General features: G+C 46.3%; 4 protein-coding genes across 4 annotated transcripts; 2 read left to right on the forward strand and 2 right to left on the reverse strand.

The window, feature by feature from the left end:
• Positions 1-3,340: 3,340 nt before the first annotated feature.
• On the reverse strand, positions 3,341-3,674 carry PtA15_12A355 (uncharacterized protein; the record flags this gene model as incomplete). Its single annotated transcript, XM_053161955.1, has 2 exons — positions 3,341-3,544; positions 3,618-3,674. 2 exons carry the CDS (start codon positions 3,672-3,674, stop codon positions 3,341-3,343), a joined length of 261 nt encoding a protein of 86 aa, XP_053025921.1.
• Positions 3,675-20,543: 16,869 nt separating this feature from the next.
• Positions 20,544-20,804, forward strand: PtA15_12A356 (uncharacterized protein; the record flags this gene model as incomplete). The annotated part of the gene is made up of 1 exon (XM_053161956.1): positions 20,544-20,804. The coding sequence occupies one exon, from the start codon at positions 20,544-20,546 to the stop codon at positions 20,802-20,804; it is 261 nt and encodes an 86-aa protein (XP_053025922.1).
• A 3,305-nt stretch (positions 20,805-24,109) lies between these two features.
• PtA15_12A357 (uncharacterized protein) lies at positions 24,110-25,424 on the reverse strand (the record flags this gene model as incomplete). Its single annotated transcript, XM_053161957.1, has 3 exons — positions 24,110-24,180; positions 24,275-24,611; positions 24,696-25,424. The coding sequence occupies 3 exons, from the start codon at positions 25,422-25,424 to the stop codon at positions 24,110-24,112; spliced, it is 1,137 nt and encodes a 378-aa protein (XP_053025923.1).
• An 82-nt stretch (positions 25,425-25,506) lies between these two features.
• Positions 25,507-26,119, forward strand: PtA15_12A358 (uncharacterized protein; the record flags this gene model as incomplete). The annotated part of the gene is made up of 3 exons (XM_053161958.1): positions 25,507-25,509; positions 25,586-25,763; positions 25,836-26,119. 3 exons carry the CDS (start codon positions 25,507-25,509, stop codon positions 26,117-26,119), a joined length of 465 nt encoding a protein of 154 aa, XP_053025924.1.
• Between the last annotated feature and the right edge of the window lie 601 nt (positions 26,120-26,720).

Consider the following 26,720-nt stretch of genomic DNA (forward strand, 5'->3'; position numbering starts at 1 on the left):
CCAGATAGCTTCTGTATACCCCAAACAACATGTGCCACTTTAAATTAGCAATGTTTAATAAAACCACACATTTCCAGTGTGCACTCACAGTTTATCTTAAGTATATTTAATATTTTTTTCTTCATTACAAAACTTGGATTATTTATTCATACATAAGATTCATTAAAATTTAATCCAAGCTTTTGAACTATCCAGATAGCTTCTTTAATCCCCAACGAGTCCATGTGTCTTGAGAACTTTGGTCCAAGAAGACTTATAACCAACAAGACTACGCAACACTTGTTTCGTCAAAATTAAAACCATAGAACATTCAAAAGATGATAATCAATTTTGAATCATTCAAAGAAATATATGCACAGAAACTGGACGCAGATAGGCTCTGGAAGCTGACCAAACAGATCGGCAAAAACCAACTGGTCATTGACTTGAGGTACCAAGACATCCAAACTGAAAAAAACACTCTGCATTTTACATACATTGCTAATCCGCGTGCTTCTTTATTTGTGGACCAGCTGGAAACGCGTAGGCCTGTCCTGGATGGTGGCCATGAACCAATGGACTCTCACGGACACCCAAGTCAATTAAGGTATTGCCACCATCCTTTCTCTTTTCTTTCCGGTTGATAATAACGATTGGGTTTAAACGCGTAGGCCTGTCCTGGATGGTGGCCATGAACCAATGGACTCTCACGGACACCCAAGTCAATTAAGGTATTGCCACCATCCTTTCTCTTTTCTTTCCGGTTGATAATAACGATTGGGTTTGGGATTGGTTAAAAAAATTAGAGACACTAGACGAGCTGAGCGAGTCGTGTTCGGAGTTCCTGGTCCATGCGACAGATTAGGAAGGCTTGTGTCAAGGCATCAACAATGCTGCGACGGCGGATTGCTCTTGAAGTATCAACATATTTGTACTGTTGGATTACGCGGAATCCGACAGTACAAATGTGTTGATACTGTGCCCAAAACCTGCTTACAGGGCGAGTACCTGTTGAGTACCTGAACCAACATATTCGTACTGTCGGATTCCGCTTAATCCGACAGTACAAATATGTTGATAATGTAAAGACCCGCCAGACATTCCTTTTTGAAGCTGGGTTGGGAGGAGTTCATTAGTAGGTGTGCCTCCAAGTTCTGGCGGGCGTTAGTTCACACAGCTTGCTGGCCAGAAGACCAATGAAGCGATGTATAGAGCTGTCACATAGAGCACTTTTAAAAACAACAGGCACTCGCAAGCAGCACGTGCGCCTTAGACACTTCAGCTTTCAACGTTGTGCCATTCGAGGCGGTGAGGCCATAAGACTGTTTCTCACAGCGTTCTCCGCATCTATGAGGGAGGTTTGGTGATAGAGCCTAACTTGGGCTTCATTGTAACATATTTATGTCTTGCGGACTACGCTTCTATGTATCCCACCATAAAGATGGACATGTTCCCCTTGGAGAGCTCGATACATAACGGAACGGTAGTGGATAGTTTACTATAAGATTGAGCAAAAACTTATATTTGTCGAAATTGGAAGCTGACAAAAAACATCGCACAAGCGGTAACCGATCACGTACTGCCAAGAACATGTACAAAACAATTCAAGAGATTATTGCATGGTTCTCACTGTAATTTTGATGTCAATCCGTGTTATTATCCTAGTCTTTGTGTTCATCCTCATCCTCATCATCATCCTCATCCTCATCCTCATTGTCATCCTCATTGTTGTCTTCATTGAAATCCTCTGATGGTTTGTTTCGTTTATGCGCATCAGTTTCTTTGGAATCTAGCTCCGAGTGTTTCCGCTTACGTTGATGGGATTGCTTGGAGGTAGCATCAAAGTTATGCTTCTTCAACTCAATCCAATTGTTTTTGAGCCCGCGGAGTACCAGCCAGGTCTCTTTGATCTTCATCTTCTTGACCGGACAATTGATCAAGTGCTCCGGTATGAGTCCTGGGGGATTTGGGTGAACAACGAGTTTACGGCCGAAGATTGCGAGTCAAACAGCAGTATCAGTGCCTGGCCAGCTGCGAGTGTCCTTCTTGGGTACATTCGACTCCTCTTGAGCTCGAACTGTTGATTTGAATGCCAGTAACAGTCAGACTGATTTTGACTTGAGCGCTATGATTTGATTACTCACTGTACATTTTTTCCAGTTCTTGGCTAATGTATTTATGGTTAAGCGCTAGCGATCCTATTGGTTGGAGATTGATAAGTATTCGAATTTAAGCACCAAAACAAAAGAATAAGAATACTAACCTTGGCAAAACTCGCGGTTATCAAAAGCTTCGATCAACTTTTGAGTGCTCTTGGTAGGTGGCTTGGAAGCAACTCTTGTTCCGAGTTGATTTCCTTTTCTCTTCACCGTGTTGGTTCCCGCCATCCAGACAGCAAACTTTCGCATCGGATCGCCCTCTTCAATTAGAACACGCAGATACTCGTCGCCGAAAATACTTCCGCCTTGAAAGAAGAAGGGCTTTCGGTGGTCTTGTGAAGTAAGCACAAGAAAACCTTCAGCTCCAAAGGAGTCACTGAGCTCCTTGAGCTAATTAAGATAATTCTGAAGTGTTAGTACGAAGTGAGGCACAAGAGTATGGTGAAAAAAACTGACCTTGAGTTGTACTCCTTCAGCCCAAGTTTTAACCTCCTCGCGAAGAGTTTTTTCCGATTTAAAGATTTTCCCAAATTGGACTCGCTCCTCGGTGTTTGGATCATTCGTTTGAGTTAAAGCAGGATCATTGATGGCTGAGATGTGATCGGAAGTGTTTTGGCCATGCTGCTTGTACAATTTGGAGACATCCTTGTTGCGCTGGCCTATATTTTTATTTGCTGATGATTAAGGTATCAGGCAAGGTTAAATTAGAAAAATAATATGCAACAAAAGCAATTGTATGATAAAGAACAAACTGTTTTTTAGAACTTTCCGTGCATCTGGATTATGCTTTCGGAACCTGTGCCAGTTGCTTGGTTTTTGTCGGGTGCAACGCTGTCCGAGATACTTGGTGAGAAGTCTGAATGGCCGGGAGTATTTTAACGATAAGAGGTGCTGCTTCTTCTGATATTCAAAGTAGAGGTTTTGGGCTTCAATCTTGATTTCTTGGTTGAGCTTCTTATAAGTGATGTGCGTTCGTTGGAGGTCACGGAGCTCTTTCAGGGTTTTTTTCTCGTATTCTGCCATTACATCGTTGGGGGTCAATGAGGGCCTCTTGGTGGGAGCAGGAGTCAAAGTGGATTTAGAGGATATGTTGTCTGGGTTTTCAGGGCAAGAGAGGTCTGGATCGGGAAGAGGATCTGGTAGAGAATCAGAGAAGTCATGATGGGCTGAGGCTGTTTGATCCACACCACGATGAGTTGAGTTTATATCTGCAAGGAAAGGGACACGGCTGCTGGCTTGCTGAGGGTCTGGTTGGCTAGGATTTGGGACGCGTAGGAGGTTATGATTGATGTGGCTGCTGGCAGGCTGGCTAGGATTCGGGGCGCTTCGGAAGATCTCGTCTGGTGTGCCGCGTTGACTGAAGGGTGTTGTGACAGGGATATCGGCTTGCTGGCCAAGGCGATGCCCTAGGGTATGGTTTGGGTTTGGTTGGGCAAATCGAGGGTCTATCAAATCGCCTCCCCGATGTAAATTATTCACTTGGTTGCTCCCTGGTCGGTGGGCCGGTCCGCCATTGGTATACTGCTGAGATTGCATTCTCTTCCTGCCTTGGATTTGGAAAGGGATATGAAAGGTGGATGTAAGTGATGCAAGGTTTTTAGAGGGGAGGGATGAGGAAGGATAAAAGTGAAGACTTACTAGTGGTGGATGCTGCTTGGGAATGAGGAGCGGACTAATTTGAGAGGTGATCTACCTGTGGACGAGAACTTGAGTTGAGTTGTTGTGCGTGTAGAGTGGTCCTGTTTACACGGCCGTGTAAATCGAAAGGAAGTCCTCCACGAGGACTTCCCTTCGATTTACACGGCCGTGTAAAGTCAGATCTGGCACTTGTAAAGCCAGATCTGACTCACCTTGTAATTTTTAGCTTCACAAGCTTTTCCGCAGGCTTGAGATGCCAGAATACCTGCCAGATTTACACCCCAGGTATTCCAGCAACTCGGGCCTCATCCCACATTGTTAACCTGCTCATCGAGAGTACATTCGATGCCCGGTAGAGACCGGCCATCGAGAGTACGCAATCCTCTTGATGCCCAGTCACTACCAGTCATCGAGAGGACACAACCCTCTCGATGGCCGGTACAGACCGGTCATCGAGAGGACACAACCCTCTCGATGGCCGGTACAGACCGGTCATCGAGAGTACACACCCCTCTCGATGACCGGTCCGTCCGGCCATCGAGAGGTGTCCTCTTGATGGCCTACCCTCTCGATGACTGGTACAGAGGACACATCTGTACCGGGCATCAAGAGGACGCAACACCGGTCATCGAGAGGACTCAAGCCTCTCGATGGCAAGTACAGATGTACCCTCTCGATGACCGTACAGACCGGTCATCGAGAGGGGTGTGTACTCTCGATGACCGGTCTGTACCGGCCATCGAGAGGGTTGTGTCCTCTCGATGGCCGGTCTATACCGGCCATCGAGAGGGTTGTGTCCTCTCGATGGCCGGTCTATACCGGCCATCGAGAGGGTTGTGTCCTCTCGATGGCCGGTCTGTACCGGCCATCGAGAGGGTTGTGTCCTCTCGATGGCCGGTCTCTACCGGGTATCGAGAGGGTTGCGTACGCTCAATACCCGGTAGAGATGTACCCTCTCGATGACCGTACAGACCGGTCATCGAGAGGGGTGTGTACTCTCGATGACCGGTCTGTACCGGCCATCGAGAGGGTTGTGTCCTCTCGATGGCCGGTCTATACCGGCCATCGAGAGGGTTGTGTCCTCTCGATGGCCGGTCTGTACCGGCCATCGAGAGGGTTGTGTCCTCTCGATGGCCGGTCTCTACCGGGTATCGAGAGGGTTGCGTACGCTCAATACCCGGTAGAGATGTACCCTCTCGATGACCGTACAGACCGGTCATCGAGAGGGGTGTGTACTCTCGATGACCGGTCTGTACCGGCCATCGAGAGGGTTGTGTCCTCTCGATGGCCGGCCTGTACCGGCCATCGAGAGGGTTGCGTACTCTCGATGGCCGGTCTCTACCGGGTATCGAGAGGGTTGCGTACGCTCAATACCCGGTAGAGACTGGCCATCAAGAGGGTTGCGTACTCTCGATGGCCGGTCTGTACCGGGCATCAAGATGGTTGTGTACTCTGGATGGCCGGTACAGACCAGCTTATATCGAGAGGGTTGTGTACTCTCGATGACCGGTCTGTACCGGCCATTGAGAGGGATGTCCTGGTTTAATCTAGCCACTGAAAAGTGCGTGTAAAACCAGGGTGTAAAAATCTGGCTTTAGAAGTGCCAGATCTGACTTTACACGGCCGTGTAAATCGAAGGGAAGTCCTCCAGTGCGGTATAGATTGGGCCCGGTGTGGTGAAAGTCGAGGGACTTGTAAAATTTGGCTCGGAGTTCGGGGGGATTCGAGCGGGATTGATTTGAGCGGGATTTGAATAAAATACCGCGGAAACTCAGTGATCAACAGGGCTAGCATGCATCTGCGAGCGCAGTCCTTTACTGGGTGGATGGGGTGTTCATAGGTCCCAATTCAAAGCAATCTGGCGCTGCGCGCTGAGCCCTCCGCGATTTTACCGCGGATCTGCGCACCTCTCAGAGACACTGTAAATAACTTCAAGACCACAGTATACATGAAATATCCCGGCAATTTACATGAAAATAAAAACTTTACACTGGAACCTCACTGCCTACATGATGATGAGAAGGCAGGGGTTGGTTTCAGCCAATTCACAGGGATTAAGTGTTTGAATTAAATACAAGCTCAATTCTTTTGAGGATAATTTGGAAAGCTAGCCACTTTTGGATTAAATATATCTTGTTTGGATTTCTTTCTCACATCCTTTTTTATCCCACAGGATATTCTTCACATTGCTATATTTTATTAGGAGTTGTGAGGACTGGAACCCTGAAACAAAGATTCCAGACTGGAATATCAGGCTTAAAAGTCCAAGATAAACACCAACATTATTGATATGAATTTTATCAACCAAGTTTGTTTTAGGTTTACTTACCATAACAAAACCTATTTTTTATGGCGTTTGGGCGCAAAATTTTTATGGCAGGAGTTGCACAATCTTTTTATCATCTAGCCCTGGCTATTGAAAGCCAGAGAGCAATAAAGAATATTCACAAGGTAAAAGAATGTGTGAACTAGTCATTTCAGATAGTATATATTTATGAAGAAACTGGCCAAGTTGGAAAAAGCATCATCAATAAAAAATTTTATTTGGATATACTTCAACATTTTCCACCAAGTAAAGAGGCGGGAAAATCAGCAGCTCTTCAATTCATTACGCACAACTCTGGCACATTGTCTGGGGACAGACAATAAGTTGGGGGAGGATGTGGTAGACACTTTTGTTCCGGATGGAAAAATTCAAAAATTTCTAGTTTACATATGTAGTGTTACATTCCACCCTCTTTTGATACACACACTCCCTTCAGTTTACATACACAGTTTTACAAAATTGCATGTATATAGCTTACATACTACCCTTTTACATATATATGTGTGTATATATGTGGCTGTGTAGCAACCAGCCAGCCTCATATGCAGCTGTGTAGCAACCACAAGCCACTTATTACAGTAACCCAGCAACCACAAGCCACATTAGTAAAGCGGCATAGTAACCATGAGGCTGTGCAAGTCACTCAAGCAGACTACACAGCAATACAGAAAGCTGTGCAGGTCACTTGAGAAGACTCCATAGCAACCAGAGGGCTGTGTAAGCCACACTTGTAACTAGATCACCAGCTAAATTTGCTCATGTCTACACTGCCACACTGTACATAGCTGTATTTGCACAGCATTTGTAAAGGCACACCAGCCAAAACCCCTCATGTACATAGACCACCAGCATAAATGCCTCACATTTTCCTACATAAGGAGGGGCTCTCTCTTCCTTTGTCCCCCATTGATGGCATCCAATCAAGGAGATCATTCCCCCCACAAGATTCAAATAAATTGTCACCCTCACACTCTCCGCCACATAATAAAATACTAGCTTTATATTTTGAAATACACAGTCCATTGTGAGCCACTTGTGAGAAAAGTATTCAACTACACTAGACCACTGTCTTCTTGCTTCCAGCCTAGCTGGGGGTGTTGTCAGTCTTTTTCTTTCAGAGAAGCAGGGGTTTCCCCACACATACTTCTCTAAATTCAGCCATAAGAGGTGCAAACCGCTTTTGGAGTCTCACACCGTCATGACCTTTGTCCCTTCCGGCACCTTCTCAACAACCCAGACGCCTAAATTGTCGAGGTTCCTTATTTCTTCCTTGATGGCCAAGACCCAATTTCCGCTCTCCAAACTCTTAACCGCCTGTTTGTATGTACGCGGAACATCAGCAGCGAAAACCTCCGGTACGGAAAAGGAAATTAGATCAACCATAGTGTCTTGTTTGGCCGCCACGGCTTCGTCACGGAAATCACCCTGACAAAGTTCTGACATGTCCGCAAGAGAAAATTGAGGAGCAGATGCGTCTTTTGTAGCAGGGTGATGGCGAAAGGTGGCTATGGCTGAATTGATAAAGGTGTTAGATGAGGGTATCCAAAAGCAGCAGCCCTTGGAATCGGGAAGAATGGAAACCACATAACCCGGTATGGCACGCTCGTCCAGTTTCTTTTGTTTTTCCGTGGATACGTGGATGTACGCCTGATCGCCGAATATCCTAGTAGTATCTAGTGATGGCCTGTATCCAAAAAAACATTCAAAAGGAGTAACTTCCCCACTGGCTCTGTTGGGAATTTGATTCAGGATGTAACAGGCCCATACAAAGGAAAAAGCCCAGAAGCGCTTGTCCAAACCACTGCCTAATAGAAGAGTCCGACCCATATCCTGTAAAGTCCTGTTAAAACGTTCAATAGTACCATTTTGATAATGGTGGTACGCAATAGCCCGCTCAACTCACACTCCTTTCTCCCGCAGAAATTTCGCCAGAATTAGACTGTTGAACTCACCGCCATTATCGGAGCGAAGAGCTTTCAGCGGCTTCCCTGTTTGCACTTCCAAGCAGCAAATAGTATCAATAAGATAGGTAGTAGCTTCAGATTTTTGAGCCAAGATCTTTATTTCATTGTATCTGGAGCCTACATCCCAAATAGTCAAGATATACCTGCCACCTCCTATGGCCTCTACCTCAAATGGTCCGATCAGATCAACATTCCACAAGTCCATAGGCACAAAAACCCGCTGCGTCGACGCCAGAGAGTTCTTATGGACACTCTTAGATATCATACATGTAGGACAATGTATCTGTCCTGCTGGTAACACGGATGGAAACCCAAGTCCTACCTGAAGCTTGATCATCCTTTGGATGACACGTAGAGATACACGGCCCAGTCGCAGATGGATGAGCAGGAGGTACCGCTCGTCTGATGTTAACATGGGGCTCACAGGGGGACGTTGGACCATTTCCGGGATGTTGTAAACGAATGGAATCTCATCCTCAGGCTGTGTTGCATGGGCTAGGGCCAGAGGAACGACAGGAGTAACGACAGTGTTGGTAAAGGAGGGGCCAGGGGAACGGGAGGAACCAGATTGCGGATTATGTACAGGGAGGGAGATGGGTATGGAAGCGACAGTAGCAGTTGGAATGGTTGGGAAAAGAAGATGAGATGGAAGTGGGGACGGAAAAAGCCATTTCTGGCTGCGGGGATTGAGCACGCATTTGGTCCAGAAAGTAGACGAAGAGAAAATAGAAAAGGAATCGTCCCAACAGTTGTAAGAAAAGGTGAAGCCGGCAATTCGGAGGGCCGCAGGAGAGATCAGAGTGTTGCTAGCGTTAGGACAGTAAAGGACCTGTCTAAGCTTGATGACCGTTGAATTGGGACCAGGAAAACTCAGGATACCCACTGCAGTGATAAATTGAGGATTCCCGTCAGTGGCAACCTTAAGGGGAATGGGGTCAGTTAGAACTTCAACATAATGAAAGGCTGACTTATCACCCGTCAAGTGGTGAGTCGCTCCTGTCTCAAAGAGCGCCTCCGGCGTTGGCGAAGGGAAGTGAAACTCCGCATTCCTGGCTTCTGGTGACAGGGCCGGTTGGTCCTCGTACTCCATTGGTGCACCGGGTGGAGTAACATCCTGATGATCCGGCTCCGCTTGTCTGGCCGGGGGTCAGGTCGCATCTCAATTGTTGGACGGTCTGTAGCTGTTGGCGGGGCGCAAGTTCAAAGACTGACCACCTGCCTGTGGAGCTCCGGGATTTCTCCCCAGGGGCGGGTTGCCGATAGTTGACAGGCGGGGTAATGATGGGATAGTGGGCCTGGAAGCGATTTGGGTCACTGGATACCGGGGCCTGGTGAGTAGGTCGATTGGTCGGACGGGGTTGTTCAGGACAATCAGCTATAACATGGGAAGTAGAGTTACAGCAATAGCAAGACCGAGTCTGATTGTCAGGTCGAAGATCCGGTTGTCCAGCCATCCCGTAGACATTACCCGGATGGTTTTCAATGGATGGAGTCCTTTGGAGCCCGGCCGCCATTCCGGTTGCGCCTGTACCACGGAGACGGTCCCGTTCCCGCACATTGAGCCGAGTCTGACTGACCGACAAGAGATCCACCACTCGATCAAAACGGGGAGTAGCATTATTATTCCAGTTCAACTTCATGTCCATTTGTTGATCAAACTTGTTTCAAAGGTTGGTACTGTGAGGAATGGATGATTGGAGGATGAGGCCCAAAATTGCATCTTGGGATAAAGGGATGCCAGATGCAATAAGATCATCAAAACGGGTATGGCATAAAGAGGAAACCTCACTGGCATTGGTGTCCGAGTTGACCGTGATGAAGTTCAAATCGTTCCACCGGGAAAGCTGAGTGGCCCTGTTGATAGTGCCGAACCAACCGCGTATTGCCCTCATCATGGTGTCACTCTGTTCGAAGTCGTAAAGGTCTGTCCTGATAGATGCGTCTGCGGAACCATGCAGAATACCACGAGCCACCCGCTCGTAAGGATGGCCATGATTATCATTGAGAAAAAATTGCTCATCCCTGAGAACAGAGAAGGCAGTCTCAGTTAGCTCCCGTAACCACACGCGGAAGTTATTCCCATCCGGTCAAAGGGCCGTAGTGGCAAAACGGGCGATCCCATCCCAAATGAGCGCCTGCTCTGTACGCAGGTCCAAAGGGGCTGGCTGAACCGGGTGAGCAACAGGCGGTGGAGGGAGCTCTGGTCAAGGAGCATTGAAACGATGATCTTCGATAGGAAGACCGTGACCCCGGAAGGTGGTGCTGTCCTCTTCATCGGAGTTGGGGTGAGAAGCCGCCGCCCGACGCGCATTGGAACGGGTTTGGTGAGCTGGAGGGGAGCGTTGGACAGACATGGCAACAGAAAAAATTGTCGGAGGGGTGATTTGTTGTTGTTGAAGTTTTTTCCAGAAAAAAATGCAGCAGGGAAGGATATAGGTGTGGAGAATATGAAAGTTGTTGGAATTCTGTGCGCTCTAGGGGTTTTCATGGTGTGCTCTAGCGGGTGGCGCTACACGCTCCGCCTTTTACGGTTCACGCGCCTTTTACGGTTCACGCTTCGCCTTTTACCGACTGCGTCAGATCCCGAGGATTGACATCATCAATGACATCATTCAGTCATGCAATGATTGTTAACTCCATTTGATCGATTCCCTTCCTTCTCGACTTGCTCCCTCTCCCTTCCTTCCCTCCATCGACAACACTTTACTCTATCTCCGAATACTTTGTCGATCCTGATAGACTTGAATGTCATCCTCAAGTCTATTAACTCTGAGCTATTAACTCATCAATCATTCTATCGCTCTCAACCCTTCAATCACTCAAACGCTCTCCTACCCTTATTCCCTTTCCGTCTTCACCTTCTCACCCGTTTGTATTTCTTTTATTCTCAAACCTCATCTAAAATCAGACGATCTCAATTCCTCACCATCGTCGATATCATTCGCTTCCGACTCTTTGCCAAGATCAATCATCTCTTGTCGACTTCTTCGGTTTGCCTTCGATCTATCCTCATTGATTCTCATCTCCCAGAATCCTGATCATTTGGTGAGAAAAAACACATCCTTCTATCTCGTGACCGTTCTATTACACTAATTCTTTTCATGTTTAGCGATCTTACAGTCTTTTTTAAATCCTTGTCTGGCTCTCTTAAATTATATATATAATTACTATCAACTGTTCTGGTTCTTTCTTTGGCAATCAAAATCTATAGTTCTAATACAATTAACAGTCGAACCGCGCTACAAACAATCACACGTTAAAAACAATGGACGCCAAATCACCAATCATGACCACTACTAACCAGAACAGCCCTCCAAACAAGACAAGCGATTCTACCAGCAAGGACCCCGTTCAAACAGTCGTAAAAGACGTCGGATTCAATCGTGATCACGCTGTCTATCTCAAAACCACCATCAAAGCTATTCCCTTGTTATCCGAGGATAATTATACCGATTGGAGGTTCTGCGTCGACAACTTACTTGAGCTTTTAGGACTAGCTCTTCGCATCAAGGATCCCAATGGTGTTCTTACCGATCTTGAGAACACAAGACTAGTCGCTGTTCTTATGGCAAAGCTAGATACTACCACGCGCATGAATGTAGTCACTCCTCTCAACAAGAGAAAGGCGAAGGAAATTTGGAAGGCAATTGTTAATCACTTTGCTTCTACTCAACAAGCCAATCGAAACCGAGTGAAACAGGAGTTTGACCAGCTTCCCTTCGATTCTAACGACATCTTGGGTTCAATTACTCGCATCAAAGTCTGTATCAATCGAATGTACGAAGTTGGAGTCGAATTGCCTCAAGACATCATTGCCTACAACATCATCAAAAAACTTCCAGTTTCACTCAACTACATCTCTCATCGTATTACTCACAATAATACGCCTATCACACCTGCGCTAGTCTATGAGCACCTCCAAATTTGTGCCCTTGATCCCAAGCCGGTGTCTCATTCTTCAACAGCCTCCGTCGGACCGTCCGTCATTTCGTTGTTCACCGATCCTTCGAAAAAATGCAAGAAGGATTGTCATAACACACTCGCGGATCATACGATCGCAAAATGCTGGATGCTTCACCCGGGTCAAAGACCAAAGGTGGTTCAAAATCCTCCGGTTGAATCTAGTGTCAGCAGTTTCCATTCCTTTGTCACTCCACCATCTACAACCTTCGTGCTAGACTCCGGAGCCTCTGCTCATATGGTTGCAAATAGGAACTTATTCTTTGCTCTGGCCATCGCAGAAGAAGGCATAGTTCATACAAGTTCAGGATCGGACACCCTAAAAATTAGCGGAATCGGGTCAATCAAATTACAAAACGAATATGGTACACTTATTTTACATAAAGTGTTATTCATTCCAAATCTAGTTGTAAATCTTCTATCGGTTCGCTGTCTAGTACTTCTCGGGTATCAAGCTCAGTTTCACCCGAATTCCTTCAAAGTTTGTCTTAACAATCTTACTATTATGAGCGGTAATTACATTGGCAACTTGCCTTGTCTTACCTTTGCGAATAATGAACACGAGTGTCATCTGTCCTCTGCCGAGCTGCTTCACAAATCATTGGGACACATCAGTTATCATTGACTAAGAAATAAGCTGGGAATTCCTCTGAAAGTCGTGCGAGACTGTGAGTCTTGCTCAGTTGCAAAAGTAACACGAGCTTTGTTTCAATCCAAGCATGCTTGGGCATCCAAACCTTTTGAGGAACTTCACATGGATCTAGTCGGACCTCTATATCCTACATCAAGAGAGGGACATCGGTTCATTCTTACAGTAGTTGATAGCTGTACACGCTTTTGCTCAGCATTACCGATCGTATCTAAATCCGATGTTCCAAACACTATTAAGAAATTTGTTGATTATGAAGCGAAACGATTTGATTCCTATCCGTTGGTCATCCATTCTGATCGCGGAACGGAGTTTGTCAACGCTGATCTATTCAACTATTGTGAAAAAAAATTGATCAAGATGAGGACGTCTGATTCTTATACTCCTCAACAAAACGGTTTGGCTGAACGATTCAACAGGACTATTATTGAATCTCTTTGTGCTACTCTTCAAGACTCAAGTTTGTCAAGAAGACTTTGGAATGAAGTAGTTAACGCTTCAACGTTGGCCTTAAACCAAATTCCTTCTCATAAATCAAACAAGTCCCCATTCCAACTTTTCAAGAATTGATCCTTGCCTTTAGATTACTTTCATCCCATAGGAAACAGAGTTTCTGTTCTTATTTTACCTCCTAAGTCTTATTCTAAATTGATGCCGAAAGGAAAACTCGGGACACTAGTTGGATACAACGATGAACTTCAATCCTGGAGAATTTTAGGAGACAATGGAAAGATGGTTCAAACTAAAAATGTTCATTTTTTGGACTATCAATCACCTCCGTCTGCAAACCAGAAGAGTACCGACTTTGGCTTAGAAGACGAACTTGCCGAAGATCCACTTGAACAACAAAATGAAACGGAAATTGAAATTCAACAAGCCCCTACTGATGTTTCTGATGATTCACAAGACGATGAATTCGTTGATGCTCAACTTCAATCCCTTGATCATTCACCGGCTCTAGATTCGTTTCCTGTCCCATCTACTCGTACTTTGCGTGACCAAACGACAAATGTTAAACCAGCAAAATATACTCATCTTACGCTTCTTTCTACTGATCCGAAAAGCTATAAGAAAGCGATGGCGTCGGTTGATAAAAAAGGATGGAGTGGAGCGGCGGACGAGGAGCTTGGTAACATTGAACATCATCAAGTATGGGAAGAAGAATGGAAAGAACCGGAATCCTTTTTACGAACGCTTTGGATTTTTCGAACTAAACCGGAAACATTGTTGGCAGCCAAACGAAAGAAGGCACGATTGTGTATTCAGGGATCTATGCAAATTCCTGGAGTAGATTGTGGCGATACTTTCGCCCCGACAGGAAAATTCACTTCACTCCTTGTGTTATTAGCATTCACAGTTGATAAACATCTTCCGGTACGGCAATTTGATGTAAAAAGTGCTTTTTTGTACGCTCATTTAAAAGAAAACGTCTGGATCGTTACGCCGGAAGGTTCTAAAAGAAAGTCTCCTTTTCTTAAGCTAAAAAAATCACTTTATGGATTGCGACAGGCTCCTGCGAACTGGTACGACACACTCACTCATTGGTTTACAGAGACAGGATTTCATCAGTCGACTTCAGATCCTTGTCTTTTTATTCACAACGACAAAGCCACTTTTATCTTTTTCCATGTTGATGATCTCATCGTTGTGGGGAAAGTCGATCTGTTCGAATCAGCCTTTCTGGAACGATTTCCGAATTCAACAGCACACGATCCGGATACACTTCTGGGTATGGATTTGAATTAAACCAAGAACTCTATTACATTGTCGCAGTTAAAGATAATTAACAAGGGCTTAAATCTAATCGGTTTGCAGGATTGTTGACCAGTAAAAACTCCCTTGTCTGTTGGTGTTCAACTGATGGATGCGGCGGTCGGAGACCGTGATGAGTTTGACAAGCTAAAAATCAACTATTGTTCTTTCACCGGAATGTTAAACTATTTAGCTTGTCGGACTCGTCCAGATCTTGCCGCGGCCGTATCCATCCTCTCTAGATACAACAACGCTCCAGGACTCACTCACTGGAAGGAGGTACTACACGTGTGGAAATATCTGAAAGGAACCGCTCATCTCTCGCTTGCTCTTTGTCCGGATCCGGCTGATGTCACAAATCAGATTCAGTTCTACACTGATGCAACGTGGGCAGACAATCTCGAAACGCGGCTTTCTCGATCAGGTACAATTGCTTTCTGGAAATCTTGTCCAATTGCCTGGGGTAGTAAAAAACAGAAAAATATTACTCTCTCTTCGACCAATGCGGAATTGAATGCTTTGTCTGATGGTGCGCAAGAAAATCGGTGGATTTCTGTCCTCATTGAAGAACTGTTGCAAGACAAACTCGAACCAACAAAATTTCACGTCAACAATAAAGGCCTCGTCAACAAAATTCATCATTTTGGATCAAATTCGAAAACAAAACACCTCGATATCAAAGCTAAATGGCTAAGAGATCTGAACAACTCAAACGAAATTGTTGTCAAGCTAATACCTTTGGAAAATATGGTGGCGGATACTCTAACAAAAGCTTCAAATCCAGAATCACTCGGCATGCTTAGAGGATTATGTTTCTGTGTTCTTTTCCCATTGAATCACGGGGGGTGTTGGAATTCTGTGCGCTCTAGGGGTGTTCATGGTGTGCTCTAGCGGGCGGCGCTACACGCTCCGCCTTTTACGGTTCACGCACCTTTTACGGTTCACACTTTGCCTTTTACCGACTGCGTCAGATCCCAAGGATTGACATCATCGATGACATCATTCAGTCATGCAATGATTGTTAACTCCATTTGATTGATTCCCTTCCTTCTCGACTCGCTCCCTCTCCCTTCCTTCCCTCCATCGACAACACTTTACTCTATCTCCAAATACTTTGTCGATCCTGATAGACTTGAATTTCATCCTCAAGTCTATTAACTCTGAGCTATTAACTCATCAATCATTCTATCGCTCTCAACCCTTCAATCACTCAAACGCTCTCCTACCCTTATTCCCTTTCCGTCGTCACCTTCTCACCCGTTTGTATTTCTTTTATTCTCAAACCTCATCTAAAATCAGACGATCTCAATTCCTCACCATTGTTGATATCATTCGCTTCCGACTCTTCGCCAAGATCAATCATCTCTTGTCAACTTCTTCGGTTTGCCTTCGATCTATCCTCATCGATTCTCATCTCCCAGAATCCTGATCATTCGGTGACAAAAAGAACACATCCCTCTATCTTGTGACCGTTCTATTATACTAATTCTTTTCATGTTTAGCGATCTTACAGTCTTTTTTAAATCCTTGTCTGGCTCTCTTAAATTATATATATAATTACTATTGACTGTTCTGGTTCTTTCTTTGGCAATCAAAATCTATAGTTCTAATAAAAGGTAAATGGGATGGTTGCAAAAGGCGGTGTGTTAAAAAATTTATTGGAAGTGGATGAAGAGAGTGAGAAAACAAAAGCAAAGGCTAATTTATAACGCCTGGACCAGAATGCTGTAATAAGACTAAGAGTTTGTAAGTGGTGGGAGAATCCAATGGGGTAGAAGAGATATTCAAGAGAAGTAGGTAAAATAGCCACACAGGCACGCAAAAGCCACACAGGCACGGGGAGATTCACCCGGAAAGACACGGAACAGCCACACAGGCACGGAAAGATTTACCTGGAAAGATACGGAACAGCCACACAGGCATGGGGAGATACACCCGGAGAACAAACACAAGACAAAAAAACTGTGAATCCAAACCTTATAACTAGCAAAAAAGGCTCATAACCTCAAGAGGCTCGAATATGTAAATGGAGAGACAGAAATCGTAGATTGCATGAGAAAAAAGGAGAAACCATAATGTGCTGGAAATACAAGGTATTTATAGGACACATTATGTAAGAGACAACGTGACAGATGACAAAGAAGAATGTGAGAAACCTAGATGACTCGTCGAGATATGTTGTGAGTGTTACTCATGACGTGACTGTAGTGAGACGTAATCCTTGGTTATGTAATGAGCTACAACATGCGTGACGAGTTTTTTGCAGTGCACAAAGTACATCCAAAAAAATATGTCAAAAATTAGTAGCAGCAACTCCCAAAATAAATGGTTAGGAAGACGACTCCCAAAAGGAGCCATAGCCCAAGAAAGGCGCTAGGTCGCCGTCCGGACTTGGTTGAGATTTGGTCCCGGCGACACAAATCCGGAAATGGCAGTCGTTTTCCCAAAGTTTGGGAGTCGTTTATCCAAGACTCTCCATAAATAGGTGCTGAACAAAGTATTACAACCTAAAAAAATTGTAGTAGAAACCATTATTCATAGCGCAATCCTAAAGGCAAAATTAATACAGTTAAAAAAAAAGATCAGGGGATGTGGAGGTGCCGCGAATAAACCCAAAGTAATTCCCAAATCGGAGCACCCCTATAGCTACCGGAACTAAGAAAAAAACAAGTTTTACATACTAAACCGCAAAGCTTAATTAAAGGGGATCTCCTGTTTGGAGGTGTTACGATGAGCATCACAACCACATCACCCAGCCGCGCATATCCGCCCGCGCTGCCAAGCTTGTAAAGTGTGAAGTCAAGTCTCCCCATGGAGGGCCACAAAAGTGAGAGCCCCATATAAGGGACGGCATCCTCAACGGATCCTTCCCCCACCAGATACTCACATTGCTCTTGGCCCGGTGCCATCCTAATTTTTTCCTAATTCTTGGTATTCATATTTGGCCTCACTTATAAACAACAAATTGCATTTCAAGCTCGAAGCATCACATATTTAGTTTTGTTATCTTTGCATCAGGTCATCAACATTCACCAAATCTTGTTGAATTTGCACCAATCACAGTTTTCCCTTCAACCCTTGCAGGCCAAAACTTACCTCGAGATAAACACCTAGTGATTTGGTCACAGCATCGACTGCACCCACTTCCAACCTTCTACATATCTTCATTGAACCCCCCCTCTGCCGCCTGGCCTCTCTATTCTCAACTTACTCGAGACTGCGACTTAACAAGCCTGCTCATCTTAATCCATTCAACCTCATCCACAAGATCCCGGTCCGCCCACCCAATAAGACCAGTAAGCCCAACCCCCATCCCATCCCCAAATTTTACCAGTCCGCGTGCTTAGTAACACCACTAACTCTTTGCTTCTCTCTCAAATTCATCTGATCCCCAAACTTTTATCAGCCTGTGCATGAGTCAGATCACAAACTCATTGATGAGACAATCCAACATACAAAGCCAGACAATGGTCCCCAGGTCCACAAAACCGTTGGACAATGCCTATCCCATGATCCCCGACATTGAAGATGTTGTCCCCGAGCCAACTACACAAGAAGTTCTTGTCCCCCATGGCATCAAATTGCCACCCTGCACCCTTCGAATGGTCCGATGGCTCGGCGGTGCCCCCCCGGCATTTGATACACATCCGTACTGCTTTACAATACCCGGCCGCACCATGGTGGACGCTTTTGCCTTTGCTGTTGCCATGCAGGCCACTGTCCGATGGACATTGGAGAATTGCATACCCCCAAAAGTCCCAGGAGAAAAGAAGTCAAACGCAGGTCGACCCCCGACGTATAAGTGGAAACTTTTCTATATTTGCCCCCGAAAAGGTCACCACGTAGCTCCACTCAATTCTCGCAAAGCCAAATCCGGACGGAAATGCGGCTGCGAGGCAAAGTTCAACATCTCGCTGCACCTTGCCACTGATACGCTACGGGTTGAGTGGTTCTGGAGGCACTCTCATCAGCTCAACACCGCTGACAATATGAAGCACACTCGGATCTCAAAGGCTGTCTACGACTGGGCTTGCGACCGAGTCGACTCAGGACTTGGGTGGGATAAGATTCAAGACTTACTTTTGTCGCAAGACCTGGATGATGTAAGTGCCTATTGTCATCATTATGCAAGGTATATGCCCATCCTGATCAGTGGTACCTGACCCAAAAAACTAGCTCTGCGAGACCGGTGCGGCTGTCCCAGAGGCCAATGGTGTCACCGCTGACCTTGTCCGCCACCTGATCAAAACACGTAGGCCTAACGATGCTCGGAAGGATCATGATGTTTTCAAATCACTGTCCCTCTGGGAAGTTCACCTGAAAAGTCTCGGGTGGCATACCTTTGCTCCGGTTATTGCCGATTCGGAGGCGTTCTTGTTTTGCATCCAATCACCCTGGCAACGGAAGATGATGCTGGCGCACGGTACGACAATGCTCTTGGTTGACGCAACACACAACACTGTCAACAATTGCTTCCTGTTGCAAGGTCGGAAGGCAAGCTTGTACACAGTAATGATCCGAAACGCGGTGACGGGCATGGGTCTTCCTGTATGCTGGGCCTTTACAGGCTCCCTTGCGATGTAAGCCACTTTCTCAGCCAATCACTTGTACGCTCTGAATATGTATCTGACTTGCCATTTGACCTGTCAGCGAGCCAATTGAACAGATTCTCACCTGGCTGCATCGGTCCTCTGGGCTGATCCCCCATTCTATCATGAGTGACTGCGCTCAGGCAATCAAGACTGCAGTCTCGTTATCGTTTGAGTACCTGATGGATCAAGCACCGCTACATTTCTGGTGCGTCTTCCACGTCATCAAGGCCGTCAAGGCCAAAGCGCTGGTCTACTTGGGAAGGCAATCGCTTGAGGCTGTGGAGGATTTCCAACAAGTACTGTATTCTAGCACATATCAAGATAGCCGAATGATGATCTTCCTCAGTAAGTGGAGGCAAGTACGGCCGGCATTTGCAGATTATGTCGACTCGCAATGGTACACGCACATCCAGCATTGGTCCAAGTTTTACCGAACAGTAAGTACCTCAAGTCTCTCCACCTGAAACAACTTTCCATACTCACATCTTTGTTTTGCCGGAAAGACCGCATACCAAGGTATCGACACCAATAATTATGTCGAAGCATGGCATAACGTCCTCAAGTCCCGATACCTCAAGCCATCTACACGACTTCGAATCGACGAAGTGATACAGATATTCTGTGAGGTTGTGGAGCCCAAATACAGTCGAAAAACATGCCAGGTGAACACCGGATTTGTCAAGTAAACTACTAACCGATTTCAACAGAAGGCGAAGCGCCGCGCAGACGCTATTGCCAAAGGCTACTTGGAGCTAATTGGAGCTAAGGTGTGCAGGTTCGCAAACCATGTGAGTATTTATTTTCTATGGCCTTATCTGCGTATCAACTAGTTAACATGATTTGGCAGTTCACAATTGGTAGTTTCTCGACCCCGTCTTTACATGTATACCGGGTCGGTTTTGAGCAGCCAACTGGTGTTGCCGAGGGGCGGCTGATTCGCTGCGACTGTCCCCACTTCACTCGCCACGGTAGTGCGTGTAAACACATGTACTACCTGGCGCGGGAGTACAAGTTACTGGTTGTGGAGAAGGCCCCGATTACCCAACAGCGCCACCCTCCTATCTCCGTCGACAGTGACTCAGAGGTAGAGGTCCTTAGCAGCTCGACCTTGTCCAAAGCCGCCGCCCCCAAACGATCCAACGACGAGGCGTTCTCGCCCCGCAACACTGGCTTTCCCAAGAGAGTCTGCGTAGACCGGATGCCTTGTGCTGAGTTTGCCACCGCCCACCCGGGACTACTCTCGGATGCTTCCAGAACCCCATACATCGAGCCTAGCAGAATCCCAGACAACCAACCCAGCTCATCTATTGCCACATCAGTATTGCTCATCGAACCGCTGACCCGCGATGGCAGAATCAAGAACTCACTCAAGTCCGCCACCGTTGCCTTCGAGTCCTCAAGAAAAAAATGGACCGCAAGGAGATGGCCAAACGATCCTCGACGTCACGGATGCATGAGTTTCAGCTCGTGTGCTACTCCCTTTTGCGAATGGTTGAAGAACGTGTCCCAGGAATCTGTCACACAATGGCATCCTCGTTCCCAGGCGTTGCGGACACTTCTGGACTCAATGGTGCGGAGATGGCTGTGTTGGTTTGTGAGCTCGCAGAGGTTGGCTGGGCGGCGCTGAAGCGGATCGATGGGCTGCTGAAAGCCAAGGCGCACTCAAAAGCGTTCATCGGTAATTCGGACGAGCTATCTATGATTCTATTTAAAGAACGTCTTTTCGAGCTCGTGGGGATGCTCGAGAATGCCAATATGCTGGCTCCGAGGAAGCAAATCAGGTAATGGATGATACATTACAGCGTGCAGGGAGAGAGTTGGTGGAATGGTTACACGGCAGCGATTGGAGGGCGAGGCGAAAGTAAGATGGAACCGATTGTAGGGCGAGTCGTAGGAAGGCAGGGCTGGTTATATGGTGGCGCGGTTCAAGGAGCGATTCGACAAGGACGATCCGACTGTCCTTCCATCTAGGACAAGATCTGCCCGTCCTTCGGCCTTCATACTTGTAATTGTTTGGGTTACTCCCTGTGTCATTCGTCTCTGTTGTCACTCCGTTTGATCATTGCATTTTACAATTGTGTCTTCACTGCTAATCACGTATCCTAGTTACATGCACTGCTAATCATTTATCTTAATCAAGATGTGTTGGATTATTACATACTTTCTCTGCTTTTTTTTTGTCGTTCTTTTTTTCCATCTGGTTGTCAAAGTTACAATGAATTTAATTCCGAATTTCTTTGGCTACATTCGCGCAAGCGGATGTGGACTGCAGGAGTGTTATATACCGAATTCACGGGTCAAATATCCAAAAGTCTCACGCGAGAATTCCTGATAGGGCATCAGTCCCTCCGGCGAAGCCTCAGGCGGGACTTTGTGCACAGCCTGACCAACTACAGCCAGCGGTTTTTTGCGCTCGATACAAAAAGCTTTTGATCTGCCATGAAGATACCTGCGGACGCTCATCCGGTCCGGGTACGCGATGCCCTTTAACCTTGATCATCAAATACATCGCGTTCTGTCACTTGACAGCATATGTGTGCATCGCTGAGCTCCTGACGTGCGATGGAGATAGAACTGCAAGTGCAGTTCAGACTTCACAACAAATTTGGAACTCCGCATACGAGGTCCTGTGAGGACAGGCTAAGTACTCTGTGTCCATAGCCTTGGTGTGTAACACATTGACTTACTTTGCCTCCCCTTCTTCCTCTGTGAAAAGTTGATACATAGACCCCGTTATGATTTACTCATCTTATCCGATATTTCTCGTTCTACTTTTCTGTCTCACTCTTGCAACTTATTCAGCAAACATCGACACACCCACTGTTGAACATTGCCTTTTCTACTCGGGCGCCAATACTACTTCCGCCAGTAAGTCACTCTCGATTAATCACGATGGAAAGCAGCACGTTTGCGGGAATCTTATCATTTGAATAACGAAATTTTGATTATTATTATTTTGCCTCGTAGCCTGCAGCGGGTTCTCCGAGTTCAAATGCATCGGCGGATGTCACAATGATTTTGTCCGTAAGTGGAAGCCATCATCGCCTCGACCATAGATGTCTTTGGGCTGGTCCAGCTGAATTAATGCACTTCTCATCACTTGGGCCATCACAAAAAGACGCTCAAGGATGTCAACCAAAGGACTACAACGGTGATAATTCAACTCCGCCTACAAATCAAATTTGCGATGTTGAATTCAGTATGATCACGACTCGCGTTAAATGTCAGTTTTGTTCTTTGAATCTACATTGAGTCTCTTTGTGCTGAGTGGGCCAATCAAAATTGAAAACGAAATTCGAACATAACACGTGTATCGAAAATAGCATGCGTAACGAGTGCCGGAGTCAGATTTTCTTGCACGGGGGCCACGTCAGGGTTTGCAAGTATGTGCTTTTCTTTGCGGATTGACAATTGAGAGCTACCTCTTAGTTTCAGCAACAGGCGCGGTAACACTAAATATTAATGAAGGAGTGCTCACCTATTCTGTGTGTTTGGTGGATCGCGTAGCTTGCTCTCAGTGTCTCAAAATCCGCCGACCATATTCTGCAGGATCTTCAACCATGAAAAGCTTTAGGTCCCGACCGTTTTAATTCGGGAGCACCGATCAGCATAGCATTCCTTTCCATGGATGGTTTATTCGTCACAGGTTCAATCCTTCCTGTTCAGTCAAAGGTTCTTTTTTTCGAGGTTTCATATTTGGTCCGACATGATTGAACTGGTTCTGAGGAGTGCCGCACACGGAAGTACGGAATCCTGGCTCAATGGACGCTTTAATCGACTTTTCGTGCGACAAACAGACGCTTTACCTCTTTCTCCTATTCGGACATTAGCTCTTTTCACCGTTGAAGTTAATGATACGTTCACACCTGTTTTACCAATGAAAAAGACTCTTTTCACTCTGCATTTCTCCCGTACGTTATCTGTTTCGCAAAAAACATTTAACTATCCAATAGGCATTTATAATTGCGTTGAGAATTTTCACAGCATGGGCCAAAGTCTGATTGTTCTCGAACTGAGCACAAGTCCCTCGCCTGCCGGCGAAGTGCGACCTCCCGCCAGGGAGGGACTGGCATGTAATCTCTGATTTTTGGTGAGAGCCCCATGTACAGTGTGTGCGCTATAAGTTTTGGCGCCCCATTTTGATGTTTTTGAGGGCCAAGGAGGACACTTGGAACTCCAATTTGTTTCTCAGGTGGACTCAGGGGGCTGATGTAGCAGATTAGGAAGGAAGAATTGGGCACACTTTTTGACATAACAGTGGCTTGGATACACTGTGGAAGGCTTCCTGTCAAGCGTAGCGAACCCATGGCACAGAAAAACTTTATTACTCTTTTCTAATAATCACTTGCCGACGTGTTCTCTCAGTCCAACATACAACCCCAGAGTTACTGAGCAGCAAAAGAATCTCCGGTCCATCAGGATTTAAGTAAGACACTTGTGCAATCTCAAACCAATACTTTGCCTGGACGGCAAGCAATGGGCCTAAAATCTAGAAACAACATGCTCTGGATTGAACTTACTATACTTTGGCTGTGGCTTTTTCAGTACATAAAAGCACCAGAATTACTTACCTCCGGTTGCAATATTGATACAGTAGACATCTAGATAACAGGGAAATCATCTGTAATCAAAACCATTGCAGGTGTGGGTCAGTCTATCAGACTCTATCTTGGGGTTGGAGTTGTGAGGCTGATTATCAGCATACCTGGCCTCAAATTAGAGCAAAGAGTACCAATGCAAAGTTCATGTGGTTTTAAATTTTGACAAAAAGTGAATGCTTGGATAGACTTGAAAGTCTTTGGTTTGAATTTGATACTTGCAAGGATCCCCACTTGACCATCCATTCTTGTTACTCGATAGAAGCACTCAATTTCCATTAATGGTGATAATACTTGTATGCATTACAAAAACATTTTAGCTCCTTTTGGATGAAGCCATAGCAGAGCAGTTCCCTTTAATGTTTATTTTCTTGGTATCCAATTTTAGACTGGTATGAAACCACAGATGTACAAGTCACACCAGGGTTAATGTAATACCTTTTTTTCCAAGCCCCTGGAGATAATTTTATTGACCTGCAACAGATTTAAAAACTAATCTTTGTTGTTATTTTTAGAACTTCTATTGTATAGATCCAGGGAGGAATACACAGGAGTGAAGAGAACTACGATAAGATAAATTCAAAGAAACAAGGATGAGGGTATGCTACAAACTTTAAACTTTGAAGAGGTTGAAGGTTGAGCGGGGGGGTGATTAACCAAGCAGACGATCGACGACACCTTCCACGAGAATCCAAGCGCCGGAAGCGGTGATCAGACCGGCGAATTTCTCGACGGGACCGTGGAAGTACAAGCTAGTCATGAGGAGCATCCACCACCACACGGCCAACAAGCCGAGGTTGGCGTAGATCGCCAGTCGGTAGTTCCGGGGCAGCCGCTCCTCTTCCGACTCCGGTCGCTTCTTCTGGGCGAAAAGATGCTGCAGGGAGGGACGCAGAGTAGTGACGATGAGCAGGATCGAGAATGTGAGCAGAAAGGCGTGCCCTGAGACGTCGATTCCTTCAGACCAATAAGGCTTATAAGTTGACAGAACAAACTGCGGATGGCCAGAGATGACATGCTCAGTTTTTTTTTTTTTTTCTTCTTAAGAAGGAATTGATTAGTTGGGGGTAGGGTATACCTTATCCAGACCTGGGAGTCTCCTTCCCCAGCGATGTTGACAATACAAGTTTTCGAGTTCAAGAGGCTGTTGGACCGGAGATGATCCAGCAGAAGTTGAGTGGAGTGATTTGAGACTGGGGATGCATTTGGCGCCGGAGAGGATGAGGACTCGTTCGATGAGGCTGCTTCCGAAGCACCATTGGGTGAACAGAATCCAGAAAAGGGTGGCGATGAGATGCAAGGACAAGATCCTTGGGACATGGGAGGAGGGATGAGCGCGATCCGACAGCGCTTTCTTTTGGGTGGATGCTGCCGACGAGCTTGCTGTTGATGCTGTTCTTGGTTGCTGTTCTTGGTGGGGATGGGTGCCGAAGTAGCAGGAAGCGATGGCGATGGAGTGGAACCAGACGACGAAGGTGGTCCAAGCCCAGCCGAGTTTGACAAACTTCTGGTTGAGGAAGTTGCTCTTGTTAGCAAAGTAGGGCAGGGTGGTGGTGGTTGCTTTGATGTCGGTGGTGTGGGTTGAGAGGAGGGCGGCGGGCGGGATGCGGGTGAGTTGGTGGATGGGGATGTCTGGGTTGTCTTGAGAGTAGAGTGAGAATGATCGGTAGGTTCCGATGGCGGTTGTTAGGAAGAGCAGGCCGAGGAGGATCCATCTGGTGGTGGAGGGTGGCGGCGTGTTCTGCGTGGTGGTGGCCATGTCGTGCTCTGCTGGTCTAGCCCTGTTTCCGAGGTGGTTCGCAGTCATCCTGCTGTGGCCGGCAGCGACAGGGGCTGCATCGAACTACATAGACCAGAACTTTGTCCGGGCACAGCGCCGGGTGGAAGCGATGGTCAGATTCAAGGCACGTACATACATGGTCAACGCATACAACCATCGCAAGAACTAACCGAGCACTCTCCTGGCAGAACCGATACCTGCTCGTCCAGCTGATCTACGGTCCTCGCGAGAGTTCGACAGGCGGCTGCCCGGCTGGGGGAAGTGGGAAGGTGGTCAACGAGAAGAGCTTGATCGACTTGATCCGACAATCGATCCAAATCAACTTCGGAGACTTGGGCGCAGGCGAAGCTGGGGCCGATCTGAACCGTCTGTCCTTTTCCTCTCAGACAGATTGTCCAGAATGGCCGAGAGCTGACCAGCGATTCTTATGGAAAACAGTCAAGTATTATTCTCCAGTCACTTCCACCCTCATCCTCAGATGCAAGCGAGACCAAGTAAACAGGGTCAGAGCAAGCCTCCTCTTCATCAACCAGATCAACCCCCAAACTCCCGTCATCTTCAACGTCATCCATCTCTCAGGGACGATCCGCAAAACTCAATCATTTCTGATCGAGTTCGATCGTCAATCGATCTTGTCGTTCAATAACGACAACCAGAATCAGACTCAGACTGCCGAGCAATCCAAGGCCCATTTCGATAAAATCCTCGACCTCGAACCCTGACGTACATGCATATTAATCAACTCTCCTCACATGTTTTTTTTTCTTCATTTGAGCTCTTCGCCTCTTTTTCGCTTACTGAATCGTACAAAGTCTACTCTGTTCAATCAGAATAACCAATGCTATCGACGGATGTGTGCCGGACATCTGCAGTATCTCGTTCGAGCCATTCAAACGACAGGAGAGGATGGCCTCGAAGAAGGGACACCGTCTTGAAAATTCTGATTGGCTTCGCCTGGTGGGTGCAGAGGCTTAGCATAGTTCCCAGGTTGGTTCCATTGGCTTTCAACCCTATCCTGCTTGCCGGGCGCGAGCATGCTCCGGTAGATTAATCGTGCCACCGTGAAGAACTTGAGGGAACTGGTGCGCAGTGGGCACGACATAAACAAGGCAAGTCTGCAATCACAAGTCAAGTCCTCAATCCTATGAGTCGACACTATGTATTTTCATGTTTATGTTTTGCAAGTGGTATTAGCTTGAAACAAGTGGGGCCCACTTCCTTTTGGAACTCATGGAAGTTCAAGTCGTACTGTACACAAGTGGAAAAAAACACCACCACTTGGGCGACTTGCTTGCTTCAACATTTAAGGCCCTTCCCCCATTC

The sequence above is a fragment of the Puccinia triticina genome, chromosome 12A (genome assembly GCF_026914185.1).
Source record: "Puccinia triticina chromosome 12A, complete sequence".
NCBI lineage: Eukaryota > Fungi > Basidiomycota > Pucciniomycetes > Pucciniales > Pucciniaceae > Puccinia > Puccinia triticina.